Source organism: Microcaecilia unicolor, chromosome 2 (genome assembly GCF_901765095.1).
Source record: "Microcaecilia unicolor chromosome 2, aMicUni1.1, whole genome shotgun sequence".
In the NCBI taxonomy this organism is placed as follows: Eukaryota; Metazoa; Chordata; class Amphibia; order Gymnophiona; family Siphonopidae; genus Microcaecilia; species Microcaecilia unicolor.
Window position 1 is genome coordinate 94,141,328 of NC_044032.1, and position 14,326 is coordinate 94,155,653.

Here is a 14,326-nt window from a genome sequence, read left to right on the forward strand (position 1 = left end):
CCACTAAATTGGTCTGCATAGGGCCCCGCACTTGCTAAGACCGGCCCTGATCACGGCGACCTGAGGGGAAAAGCAGCCGCAGGGGAAGGCAATGTGGCAGATGCTGTGTTCCTCCAGATCCGGCGCCAGAGTTTTCTCTCACCTGTGCCTGTCGGGACACGATCTGCCGGGTCCTGTTAGGAGCAGGAGAGAGAGAGGCCCGGGGAATTTTGCCCTGCTCTCCCTCTCGGCGGTCCTGGAAAGAGGGTTATAAAGGAAGTTGTAAGACCCATTTCCCACAGGATATTATCAAAGTAAGAAGTCTCATACTAGTCATGAAACATTTATGGAAATTCTGAAGGCATCGGGGACAGGAAACTTTTTTTGTGCTTTTATTAAAGTAAATTTTAAAGAGGTACAAATAAGTACCTAAGCCGCATTGAGCCTGCCATGAGTGGGAAAGCGCGGGGTACAAATTAAAAAAAAAAAAAAAAAAAATGAAATGTATAAAGTCAGTGTGAGAACTTTTTTCCACCTAAAACTCAGCAACTGCTGTTGGGCTGGGAAGAGGGGCTAATCTTGGACTGCAGAAGAGAAGTTAGGATGGAATATGGGAGGGAGAAAAGGAGCAAGAAAAGCTGAAGAGGAGAGCAAAAATATATATTTTTAAAAAACAAGCAAAATGTTATTGGGTAGAAAAGGGGGGGGGGGGGGAGAAACAAATATAAAGAAGTTTGGGTTTTTTTTCCTCCATGCCTTTTAAAGTTTTGTCTGGTGCCTAGGATAATACTTGTGTTCTTATTAGATCTAAATCTGTTTTATTGCTTTAAGAACATAAACAGTAGTATATAAAGTAGGTCAGTTTAGAAGGGTTAGGTGCCATTTTCACATGTAAATAGCTGATTCTCCGAGGACAAGCAGGCTGCTTGTTCTCACTGATGGGTGACGTCCACGGCAGCCCCTCCAATCGGAAACTTCACTAGCAAAGTCCTTTGCTAGCCCTCGCGCGCCCGCGCGCACCGCGCATGCGCGGCCGTCTTCCCGCCCGAAACCGGCTCGAGCCGGCCAGTCTTCTTTTGTCCGCACTCGGTACGGTCGTGTTTTCGCCGTGTCGAGCCCCGGAAAGTCGACCTCGCGCGTCCAATTGTTTTGAACGTGTTTTTTTTCCTTCGGGAAAGCTTTGTCCTAGTCGGGAAGTGCTCCGGAAACCCCCCGCCGGGTTTCGTGTAAATCCTCCCCGTACTTCCAGCTTTTTTGCCCCGGTAAGTTTTCTTTCGTCGTCGGGGTAGGCCTCTTTTCGGCCTCGGTCGAGATTTTTTCTCCCTCTAAATTTGGTGCTTCAAATTTCGCCATTTCGGCTTTTGATTTCGCCGGCGTGATTTTTCCGCCCATGACATCGAAGCCTTCCAGCGGCTTCAAGAAGTGCACCCAGTGCGCCCGGGTTATCTCGCTCACTGATCGACACTCGTCGTGTCTTCAGTGTCTGGGGGCCGAGCACCGCCCTCAGAACTGCAGTCTGTGTTCCCTGCTTCAAAGGCGGACTCAGGTAGCGAGACTAGCCCAGTGGAACGTGTTGTTCTCGGGCTCTTCGTCGGCATCGGCACCGGGATCTTCGAGTGCATCGACGTCGTCAGCGTCCAGACCATCTCCCTCGGCCGCCCCTGCATCGAGTGCATCGAGGCATCGGGCCTCTGCATCGGCGCCGAGACATCGGATAGCTGCATCGACGTCGGTGGTACCAGGACCTCGTCTGCTGATGTCGTCGGACGGTGGTGCATCGGGTGGAGTGCAGGTGAGGGCTGTCCATTCCCCTGCTGGTGGCGGTGAGCCCTCGGGTGGGTCTCCGCCTACCCTGAGGGCTCCTGCGGTACAGCCCCCCCGAGATCGACCTTCTTCAGTCTCGGCCCCGAGGAAGCGACGGATGGATTCGACGTCCTCCTCGTCGGTGCCGGGGAGCTCCGGTGACATGCTTCGGAAGAAATCGAAGAAGCATCGACACCGGTCTCCTCCCCGTGTCGGCACCGAGAGCTCTGGGTCGCCGAGGGATTCGGCACCCAGCAGGCATCGGCACCGAGAGGACCGCTCACCCTCTGTTCAGGAGGTGTCGATGCGCTCCGCTCCGGACAGCCCGGAACAGCCTCCACGCCCGGAACAGGTACTGACGTCGACGCCTGCATCGACCTCTCAGCCTTTCTCTGCAGCCGCTCTAAACGAGAGCCTCCGGGCCGTTCTCCCAGAGATTCTGGGAGAGCTGTTGCGCCCTACCCCTCCGGTACCGGCGGTGCTTGCGCCACCGGTACCGTCGAGCGTGGCGCCGGCTGGCCCATCGCCCAGGTTGAGGTCCCCGACGTCGGTACCGCGTGCGGTACCGACCGCGGCCACCTCCCAGGAAGGCTCCCCGACTACGTCGGCGGAGGGAGCTTCGCCGATGCGGGCGAGGGAGTCTACCTCTCGACGCCCCCATCGTGGACGGGGTTCCACGGAGTCGAGCAGGGCGAGGTTGCAGACACAGGTCCGTGAACTTGTGTCTGACACCGAGGGTGAGGCCTCGTGGGAGGAAGAGGAAGATCCCAGATATTTCTCTGACGAGGAGTCTGAGGGTCTTCCGTCTGATCCCACTCCCTCTCCTGAGAGACAGCTTTCTCCTCCCGAGAGTCTGTCTTTTGCCTCCTTTGTCCGGGAGATGTCTACGGCCATCCCCTTCCCGGTGGTTGTGGAGGACGAGCCCAGGGCTGAAATGTTTGAGCTCCTGGACTATCCTTCTCCACCTAAGGAAGCGTCCACTGTTCCCTTGCACCATGTCCTGAAGAAGACATTGCTTGCGAACTGGACCAAGCCATTAACTAATCCCCACATTCCCAAGAAGATCGAGTCCCAGTACCGGATCCATGGGGACCCAGAGCTGATGCGCACTCAGTTGCCTCATGACTCTGGAGTTGTGGATTTGGCCCTAAAGAAGGCTAAGAGTTCTAGGGAACATGCTTCGGCGCCCCCGGGCAAGGACGCTAGAACCTTAGACTCCTTTGGGAGGAAGGCCTACCATTCCTCTATGCTCGTGTCCAAGATCCAGTCTTACCAGCTCTACACGAGCATACACATGCGGAATAATGTGCGGCAGTTGGCGGGCTTGGTTGATGCTCTTCCCCCTGAGCAAGCCAAGCCTTTTCAGGAGGTGGTCAGGCAGCTGAAGGCGTGCAGAAAATTCCTGGCCAGAGGAGTTTATGACACTTTTGATGTTGCGTCCAGGGCCGCTGCTCAAGGTGTGGTGATGCGCAGGCTCTCATGGCTGCGTGCCGCCGACCTGGAGAATAGAATCCAGCAGCGGATTACGGACTTGCCTTGCCGTGCGGATAACATTTTTGGCGAAAAAGTCGAGCAGGTGGTAGAGTCTCTCCACCAGCGGGACACCGCATTCGACAAGTTCGCCCGCCGGCAGCCTTCAGCTTCTACCTCTACAGGTAGACGATTTTTCGGGGGAAGGAAGACTGTTCCCTATACTTCTGGCAAGCGTAGGTACAATCCTCCTTCCCGACAGCCTGCGGCCCAGGCTAAGCCCCAGCGCGCTCGCTCTCGTCAGCAGCGTGCGAATCAGCAAGGCCCCGCGGCTCCCCAGCAAAAGCAAGGGGCGAGCTTTTGACTGGCTCCAGCAGAGCATAGCCGACATCCAAGTGTCAGTGCCGGGCGACCTGCCTGTCGGAGGGAGGTTGAAAGCTTTTCACCAAAGGTGGCCTCTCATAACCTCCGATCAGTGGGTTCTCCAAATAGTCCGGCAAGGATACACCCTCAATTTGGCCTCTCAACCTCTAAATTGTCCACCGGGAGCTCAGTCCTACAGCTTCCAGCACAAGCAGGTACTTGCAGAGGAACTCTCCGCCCTTCTCAGCGCCAATGCGGTCGAGCCCGTGCCATCCGGGCAAGAAGGGCTGGGGTTCTATTCCAGGTACTTCCTTGTGGAAAAGAAAACAGGGGGGATGCGTCCCATCCTAGACCTAAGGGCCCTGAACAAATATCTCGTAAAAGAAAAGTTCAGGATGCTTTCCCTGGGCACCCTTCTCCCCATGATTCAGCAAAACGATTGGCTATGCTCTCTGGACTTGAAGGATGCCTACACACACATCCCGATACTGCCAGCTCACAGACAGTATCTGCGATTTCAGCTGGGCGCACGCCACTTCCAGTACTGTGTGCTACCCTTTGGGCTCGCCTCTGCGCCCAGGGTGTTCACAAAGTGCCTAGCTGTGGTAGCAGCGGCGCTTCGCAGGCTGGGAGTGCACGTGTTCCCATATCTCGACGATTGGCTGGTGAAGAACACATCCGAGGCAGGAGCCCTGCAGTCCATGCAGATGACTATTCGCCTCCTGGAGCTACTGGGGTTTGTGATAAATTACCCAAAGTCCCATCTTCTCCCAGTGCAGAAACTCGAATTCATCGGAGCCCTGCTGGATTCTCGGACGGCTCGCGCCTATCTCCCAGAGGCGAGGGCCAACAACTTGTTGTCCCTCGTCTCGCGGGTGCGAGCGTCCCAGCAGATCACAGCTCGGCAGATGTTGAGATTGCTGGGCCACATGGCTTCCACAGTTCATGTGACTCCCATGGCCCGCCTTCACATGAGATCTGCTCAATGGACCCTAGCCTCCCAGTGGTATCAGGCCGCCGGGGGTCTAGAGGACGTGATCCACCTGTCCACGAGTTTTCTCGAATCCCTGTATTGGTGGACGATTTGCTCCAATTTGACTCTGGGACGTCCCTTCCAAATTCCTCAGCCTCAAAAAGTGCTGACCACGGATGCGTCTCTCCTGGGATGGGGAGCTCATGTCGATGGGCTTCACACCCAAGGAAGGTGGTCCCTCCAAGAAAGCGATCTACAGATCAATCTTCTGGAGTTGCGAGCGATCTGGAACGCTCTGAAGGCTTTCAGAGATCGGCTGTCCCATCAAATTATCCAAATTCAGACAGACAATCAGGTTGCCATGTACTATGTCAACAAGCAGGGGGGCACCGGATCTCGCCCCCTGTGTCAGGAAGCCGTCAGCATGTGGCTCTGGGCTCGCCGTCAAGGCATGGTGCTCCAAGCCACATATCTGGCAGGCGTAAACAACAGTCTGGCCGACAGGTTGAGCAGGATTATGCAACCTCACGAGTGGTCGCTCAATTCCCGTGTGGTGCGACAGATCTTCCAGGCGTGGGGCACCCCCCTGGTGGATCTCTTCGCATCTCAAGTGAACCACAAGGTCCCTCAGTTCTGTTCCAGGCTTCAGGCCCACGGCAGACTGGCGTCGGATGCCTTCCTCCTGGATTGGGGGGAAGGTCTGCTGTATGCTTATCCTCCCATTCCTCTGGTGGGGAAGACTTTGTTGAAACTCAAGCAAGACCGAGGCACCATGATTCTGATTGCTCCCTTTTGGCCGCGTCAGATCTGGTTCCCTCTTCTTCTGGAGTTATCCTCCGAAGAACCGTGGAGATTGGAGTGTTTTCCGACCCTCATCAAGCAGGACGAAGGGGCTCTTCTGCATCCCAACCTCCAGTCCCTGGCTCTCACGGCCTGGATGTTGAGGGCGTAGACTTTGCCTCTTTGGGTCTGCCAGAGGGTGTCTCCCGCATCTTGCTTGCTTCCAGGAAAGACTCCACTAAGAGAAGTTACTTCTTTCATTGGAGGAGGTTTGCCGTCTGGTGTGACAGCAAGGCCCTAGATCCTCGCTCTTGTCCTACACAGACCCTGCTTGAATACCTTCTCCACTTGTCTGAGTCTGGTCTGAAGACCAACTCCGTAAGGGTTCACCTTAGTGCAATCAGTGCATACCATTACCAAGTGGAAGGTAAGCCGATCTCAGGACAGCCTTTAGTTGTTCGCTTCATGAGAGGTTTGCTTTTGTCAAAGCCCCCTGTCAAGCCTCCTACAGTGTCATGGGATCTCAATGTCGTTCTCACCCAGCTGATGAAACCTCCTTTCGAGCCACTGAATTCCTGCCATCCGAAGTACTTGACCTGGAAGGTCATTTCTTGGTGGCAGTTACCTCGGCTCGTAGAGTCAGTGAGCTTCAGGCCCTGGTAGCCCAGGCCCCTTACACCAAATTTCATCACAACAGAGTAGTCCTCCGCACTCACCCTAAGTTTCTGCCAAAGGTTGTGTCGGAGTTCCATCTGAACCAGTCAATTGTCTTGCCAACATTCTTTCCCCGTCCTCATTCCTGCCCTGCTGAACGTCAGCTGCACACATTGGACTGCAAGAGAGCATTGGCCTTCTATCTGGAGCGGACACAGCCCCACAGACAGTCCGCCCAATTGTTTGTTTCTTTTGATCCCAACAAGAGGGGAGTGGCTGTAGGGAAACGCACCATATCCAATTGGCTAGCAGATTGCATTTCCTTCACTTACGCCCAGGCTGGGCTGGCTCTTGAGGGTCATGTCACGGCTCATAATGTTAGAGCCATGGCAGCGTCGGTAGCCCACTTGAAGTCAGCCACCATGGAGGAAATTTGCAAAGCTGCGACGTGGTCATCTGTCCACACATTCACATCTCATTACTGCCTGCAGCAGGATACCCGACGTGACAGTCGGTTCGGGCAGTCAGTTCTTCAGAACCTGTTTGGGCTTTAGGATCCAACTCCACCCCCCGAGGGCCCTGTTTGTTCTGTTCCAGGCTACACTCTCAGTTAGTTGGTAAATTTTTAGGTCAATCTCAGTTATGTCCTCGCCGTTGCGAGGCCCAATTGACCAATGTTGTTGTTTTGAGTGAGCCTGGGGGCTAGGGATACCCCATCAGTGAGAACAAGCAGCCTGCTTGTCCTCGGAGAAAGCGAATGCTACATACCTGTAGAAGGTATTCTCCGAGGACAGCAGGCTGATTGTTCTCACAAACCCGCCCGCCTCCCCTTTGGAGTTGTGTCTTCCCTTGAAGTGTATTGTCTTGCTACATACTGGACTGGCCGGCTCGAGCCGGTTTCGGGCGGGAAGACGGCCGCGCATGCGCGCGAGGGCTAGCAAAGGACTTTGCTAGTGAAGTTTCCGATTGGAGGGGCTGCCGTGGACGTCACCCATCAGTGAGAACAATCAGCCTGCTGTCCTCGGAGAATACCTTCTACAGGTATGTAGCATTCGCTTTTTCTTGTCAGTTGTCCCAGACAGGTCCAAACATTGCGCTTGGGTTATGCTTTCCTACCAGCAGATGGAGACTGAGAACTCCTAAACTATGAGTAGTATAACCCTCCTGTGCAGTTGTAGCCAGCCAGCCAGTATTGTTCTTAGTTTACAGCAGATGGTAGACATGCAGTCTATGTCTGGTTCTTTTAGGCTCCGTTGGGGGTCTAGTTTTTTTTCCTTTTTGGGAGCTGTCTTTCTGGATGTTTTGGTTCTTTCAGGAATAATAACACTGATTAAAAAAAAAAATCAGCTGTTCTCTTGTGTTGCCTACTAGAAGTGGGATTCTGGTCCATGGAGGCCACATATGACCCGAGGAGTGTCACATACAGGTGACCAGGTCCCTCCTCTGTGTGGGGCTCCCTGAACTTGCAGTTTTGTAAAAATTACCACTTGCCCAACTGGAATAAGAGTGAAAACTGATCTGAAGCAGTTCAAAACAATTGTTGAAACCTCATTTTTTTGAAGCCTTCTGTGCTGTCAAGGTATATTTTTAGATGATGATTTGATGCCATGTTAATTGTATATTTTATTGTAAACACTGAATGGTGCTTACATGTGTAGGTTACAGAATCACAAGTTATGGTGACATCTACACTTGTAAAATCCCAAGCAGTGCTTTATTTGAACATGTTTCTTTGTGAAGTAGCTGCTCTGCTGTATGTGCCACCAAGCACAAGTGTATTGCCTGTGGCCTTTACGTATTACAAAAGGCTCCACATTCAGCAAACCTGTAAAATATTCTGCAGATTGTGAATGTCCAGATTTTGATCTCACCTGTCTTGACAAACATACATAATATAGTAGGTGACGGCAGAAAAAGACCTGTATGGTCCATCCAGTCTGCCCAACAAGCTATACAAAATTGTCCTTAAAACCGTTATTAGGTATATTTATAAAATTTAAAAATATAAATGCCTTAGTTTTATTCATTAATACATTTTTTTAAAAAAATGGAAAATACTAGCTGTTTATTGTGGTCTCCGCTCCCAACTTTCCTTTATGAATTTAAACGTTTCTATCTCATCCTATGTCAGTCTCCTGAATAGCTCTGGTTCTTATTATTGTCTATACTCAATTTTATATTTCTTCCCCCACACATACCACCTTGTTCTTTTAATTGAACTGCTTCAATTTGTGTTATAATGACAATATATCAAATAAATTGAACTTGAAATTAAGCTCTCAACAGGGAAGAGGTGTTGACATTGTTATTTCCCTGTTTGCTTTATTAGAAAGGGCTAAGAAATTTAAAACGAGCTCTCTAAACTCCAAGTTAGCTTGGACGCCTGAAAATATAGAAGGTATCTTTTTTCTTTTGCAACGTATGTGCTTCGGTGTCATCTTATTTTATAGGTCAAACTAGCAGTCCTGGTGCTCTGGAATGTCCTAACACGTGGCCTAGCCCCCAGTTGCTCTTTGAATGATTCTCTGTGTGATGTCACCATGTGGGATAGGAGGTGTCATGGACTACTCACTCTAGTAAAATCTGTAATCGGACCTCAATTATGACTGTATGGATTATGTTATAAAAATCAGACTAGGGAAGCATTGCCAGTCACCAGTCCTTTGCCTCTCTTAATCCTGCAGGTTTGAATTTGATAGCATAGGAGGCACACTTGCCCGCTAGCGCAGTAAACATGCTCCTCGTTGCTTTCATTAGCAGAGATGGGAGGTCAGACGTCCAGCATCTTGACTCCACAAGGTGTAGCCCTGCAGTGCTATATAGCCGATGGGTGGGTGTGTGGTATAGTAAAACACAGGCAAGATACAATCACTAGTTCACCAAAGCAGACTTTTGTTATAACAAAATTGATGTGAAAGTTTATGGTATGGGATAAATAGGTTTTTTTAGGTGTATAGGTGCTCATTTTCAAAGCACACAGACTGTGTTTTCAAAATGAGTCTCATAGTCTGTTAGAGCTTTGAAAAGCCAATGAAAATGAAATGAAAAGCCAACCTTAGAAGAGTGGGTTTTCAAGGTTGATAAGCCAACTCCAGAGATGGCGAGACAGTATCTTTTAGCCTCTTATCAGAGTTGGTCTTGAGGAGGGGGGGTGGGAATTTGTCAGCCCCTACTGGGCTTGGGAAGCAGTGGTCGCACAGTTGTGTGGAGAGAGAGAGCTGCAGACAGGGTGAGAAAAAAGTAACCCAAGGGGATTTAGAGAGCTCATTAGTAATGGTAGGTATTTAGATGAGGCTATGATGATAGAATCAAACTGGGTCTGTCTGGCAGGCTGCAAGTACAAAATAACTAGGGAACCTAGCAAAAATAGAGGATCTCAAGTAGCTGGATCTGTGTGGCAGACAATTCTGGAGGCCTAGGAGGCTGAAAGGAGTGGAGATAATGTAGAAAATAGCAGGCTGAGAACCTGCAAATCTAGGGTTCAAATTAACCCTCTTCCACTGATGTTCCTTTAGACCTCAAGCAAGTCACATCATCTTCTACTACCTTAGGTACCATCTTATAATGTAAGCCCTCATGCTTGGATTTGGAAAGTTGAGTAAATCTAAAATCTAAATTCAGAGATGCATGCTACAGGGTGGTAACAAGGCATCTTATATTACATAAGTATTGCCGTACTGGGAAAGACCAAAGGTCCATCAAGCCCAGCATCCTGTTTCCAACAGTGGCCAATCCAGATCACAAATACCTGGCAAGATCCCAAAAAAGTACAAAACATTTTATACTGCTCATCCCAGAAATTGTGGATTTTCCCCAAGTCCATTTAATAACAGTCTATGGACTTTTCCTTGAGGAAGCCGTCCAAACCTTTTTTAAACTCCGCTAAGCTAATCGCCTTTACCACATTCTCTGGCAACGAATTCCAGAGTTTAATTAGACATTGAGTGAAGAAAAATTTTCTCCGATTCGTTTTAAATTTACTACATTGTAGCTTCATCGCATGCCCCCTAGTCCTAGAAATGTTAAATAGTAGTAGTAGTATTTTTGGAAAGCGTGAACAGACACTTCAATTCCACTCATTATTTTATAGACCTCTATCATATCTCCCCTCAGCCGCCGTTTCTCCAAGCTGAAGAACCCTAGCCACTTTAGCCTTTTCTCATAGGGAAGTCATCCCATCCCCTTTATCATTTTAGTCGCCCTTCTCTGCACCTTTTCTAATTCTACTATATCTTTTTTGAGATACGGCAACCAGAATTGAACACAATATTCAAGGTGTGGTCGCACCATGGAGCGATACTAAGACATTATAACATCCTCATTTTTGTTTTCCATTCCTTTCCTAGTAATACCTAACATTCTATTTGCTTTCTTAGCCGCAGCAGCACACTGAGCAGAAGGTTTCAACGTATCATCAACGACGACACCTAGATCCCTTTCTTGGTCCGTGACTCCTAACGTGGAACCTTGCATGACGTAGCTATAATTCGGGTTCCTCTTTCCCACATGCATTACTTTGCAGTTGCTCACATTAAATGTCATCAGCCATTTAGACGCCCAGTCTTGTAAGGTCCACTTGTAATTTTTCACAATCCTCCTGCGATTTAACGACTTTGAATAACTTTGTGTCATCAGCAAATTTAATTACCTCACTAGTTACTCCCATCTCTAGGTCATTTATAAATATGTTAAAAAGCAGCGGTCCCAGCACAGACCCCTGGGGAACCCCACTAACTACCCTTCTCCATTGAGAATAATGACCATTTAACCCTACTCTCTGTTTTCTATCTTTTAACCAGTTTTTAATCCACAATAGAACACTACCTCCTATCCCACAAGATGGTGGATTACCAAAGAGGATGATAGACTGTCTCAGATAAGGATGTCTTGTAGGCTGTCACACTTCGAAGCTAACAGTTGAGAAAAATCATTCTTATTTTGCACAGAATAATTGGGCAGATTGGATGAATTTGGGGTCTTTCTGTTGTCTATTATCTTTGGGTTGAAGGTGGTAGGGAAAATGCGTGAGAAGACAGAACTACATTTAAATAATGAGAAAAAGAAGTGGAGTGGTGGGTAGAAGGAGAGAGAGAAAGAGAGGATTGAAAGTGCTGTAAGGGTTACTAGAGTAGGGGAGGAGGGGGGGGGACAAGACTTCACCAGGATAGATTGAGGGATGTGCAGCCATTTAGAAAGTAATATTCACAGAATGTTGTCCGAGTGCCCCCCCCCCCCCCCCCCAATAAAAAAAAAATGTTGGAAGGAGGGTGCAGTACATAGTATATTTTGATCCTGATGAGTAAAAGCATTTTCCATATCACAGATAGGCTGCAGAGAATACTTTCTCCTGCTTTAGACTTAGTCCCGCCCACCCCTAGAGTGACATGTCTTATATAACCTCCCTATCAACCCACTCATTACTTTTACCTCACCCATTTCTATTCTTCTATCACCTTCTCCCACTACTCCAACCAGAGTTACACCTAATCACACTGACCACCCTTCAACATCTTCAGTCCTTCTGTGACTGTTCTCTTGTGCTTGACTGCTTAAATAATAAATGCTTTACTTTTTGTCTATTTAGATTGTAAGCTCTTTGAGCAGGGACTGTCTTTCTTCTGTGTTTGTACAGCGCTGCGTACACTTTGTAGCGCTCTAGAAATGTTAAATAGTAGTAGTAGTAAATCCTGGAGGAAGTTTTGCATTTCTACGGTAGTTTGTATAGACAATGTTTTTATTTTTTGGAAAGCATTTGCAATTGTTTGATTACCCAAGACATTAGAGAATTTGAATATTTTCTTGTAAGGTCGCATTCACTCTCTCAGGCTTGATGGAATTTGAAGTGAACTGATTGGTAATTAGCGTAGGTAATTTAAAACGGCCTTGTTCAGCAAGGATCTGGAAGGTAGTTATGTACTGTCTTTAATTATTTATAGTATGATTCAAAAGAGCTCATCTGCAAGAACAATTTGAAATTGTTATTGAGGGATTTGAAAATCTTTCTAATTTCTTTTATGGAAAATTGATTAATCAGGGTTAGTGTGGAGTTGATATTCCTAAAGTTTGTAAGACGTGGCTTTAATTGATTTCTGTGCTAAGCAAACATTGCATCAATTAACACTCAATCTTTTTGTATGTTATGATTTTATGTGATTCTTCTCTAATGCTGTATATTTCTTATGTGTATTATACATTGCCTGGGGCATTAATGTGGGTGCCATTTCATAAATTGAAAATTAAATCTGTCTTTTATTCTTGACAGCCTTGCCATGTGATATATACTGACTACAGACCCACTCCTCTTCAGCATTACATTTTTCCAGCAGGAGGAGATGGACTGCATCTTGTGGTTGATGAAAATGTAAGTTCTTTGGCATTTAATAATCCAGGGAAGGTGACTGCCTTGAGTGTCTGGAAAGATTGTCCTTGAGCAATGCAAGCAGGTTTACTTTTTATGTTTGCAATTGGAGATGTCTGCCTATCTTTTTCTGTATAAATGTGTGATAACCTTCAGTCTGTCATTGGATGATTCCTCGCCAGATAGCAATGGTGAGACAGTAAAAGGATGACTGGTATAGATAACATAGTAGAAGATAGCAGATAAAGACCTTCATGGTCCATCCAGTCTGCACAATAAGATAATCTTATAGCATGTATTGCAATATAACGCACATATTCTTGATTTCAGTCTGTACTTGCCATTTTCAGGGCAGACACCGTAGAAGTCTGCCTGGCACTGGACATCCTTCCCAACTACTGGAGTTGCCATCAAAGCCAACTCAGCTCATCCAAATGTGTCTAGCCATAATCGGGGCACAGAGCATTGAAGTCTGCCTAGCATTGGTCTTATTTCTCAGTTACTGGAGTTACCATTTAAGTATCACTAAGTTTTGATTTTACTTCCATTCTCTTTCCATATAAGAATTCTTTGTGTTTATCGTATGCATTTTTGAATTCTGTTACTCTTTTCGTTTCCACCATCCTCTCCATGAAAAAGTACTTCCTGACATTACTCCTAAGTTGACTCTCTGCAACCTCAGTTCATATCCTCTAGTTCTACCACTTCCCTTTCTCTGGAAAGATTTGTTTTGCATGTTAACACTTTTCAAATATTTAAACATCTGTATCGTATCACCCCATTCCTCCTTTCCTAGGGCAGTGGAGGCAGTGCATGCAAATCTCTCTCATTAACATGTTAGGTATTATTAGGAAAGGAATGGAAAACAAAAGTGAAGACGTTATAATGCCTTTGTATTGGTCCATGGTGCGACCACACCTTGAATATTGTGTTCAATTCTTCTGGTCACCGCATCTCAAAAAAGATATAGTGTATATAAAAATATATAATTTTGCAAGAGACTCACCAAAAAAAGTGAAGAAATGATGTGAAGCAGTCATGACGGTTTAGGATAATCAGTTGATTAAAAATTATTTTTAACCCTTGTCATTCTTAGCTTGGGGTATAACATTAAAACAGCAATAAGTGTGATAAATATTTTTAAAATACCACAAGAAAAACCATCATTTTATATAATAATTTGCACCTCCAACGTTCTATGTCTGGATGTCTGGGTTCATAACACAATTCTCATTGGTCCACTCTCGCGCCTAAACGTGATGACGTCAGAGGGCGGATCAGTGAGAGGGAAGGGAAGCCAGCACCAGCCAGCCACAAATGTTGGAGGTGATATAGATTCGCCCTCCCCCCGTCTTCTGAGTTCCAGGCCCCCCCCCTCTGAGTTCCAGGCCCCCCTTCCTCCCACCCTCTTCTCCCCCGCCTGCCTTTCGCCTTCCTGCGTGCTGCCCAGAATTTAAAAGTTCTTACCTCGGAGTCCGGCGGCAGCAGTGAAAGGCGAGCAGGCACGGCGCTTCAGCCTGCCTTCCCTTTTCTCTCAGCTCTGCCTTCCCTTCTTTCTCAGCTCTGCCTCTGGTCCCGCCCTTCCGGAAACAGGAAATGAGGACGGGACCAGAGGCAGAGCTGAGACAGAGGGAAGGCAGGCTGAAGGCGCCGTGCCTGCTCGCCTTTCACTGCTGCCGCCGGACTCCGAGGTAAGAACTTTTAAATTCTAGGTGGCACGCAGGAAGGCGAGGGGCAGGCGGACGACTGGGAGAAGAGGGCGGACAACGCAGGTCGGGCTTGCACTCGGAGGGGAGAGAGAGGGAGGGAGGCCCAGGGGTCTGGAACTCGGAGGAGAGGGGGGCATGGAACTTGGAGAGGAGGAGAGGGAGGGGGCTTGGAACTCGGAGGGGAGGGGGGCCTGGAACTCGGAGGAGAGGGAGGGAGGGGGGCATGGAACTTGGAGA

The 14,326-nt window shown here is 48.2% G+C and overlaps 1 protein-coding gene across 1 annotated transcript in view; it reads left to right on the forward strand.

The window, feature by feature from the left end:
* The window catches only part of MTREX (Mtr4 exosome RNA helicase), a 427,098-nt gene that overhangs the window by 68,708 nt on the left and 344,064 nt on the right, over positions 1 to 14,326 (forward strand). Inside the window, 1 exon segment of the mRNA XM_030193130.1 lies at positions 12,285 to 12,383. Within this exon segment, the coding sequence (XP_030048990.1) occupies positions 12,285 to 12,383 (99 nt within the window).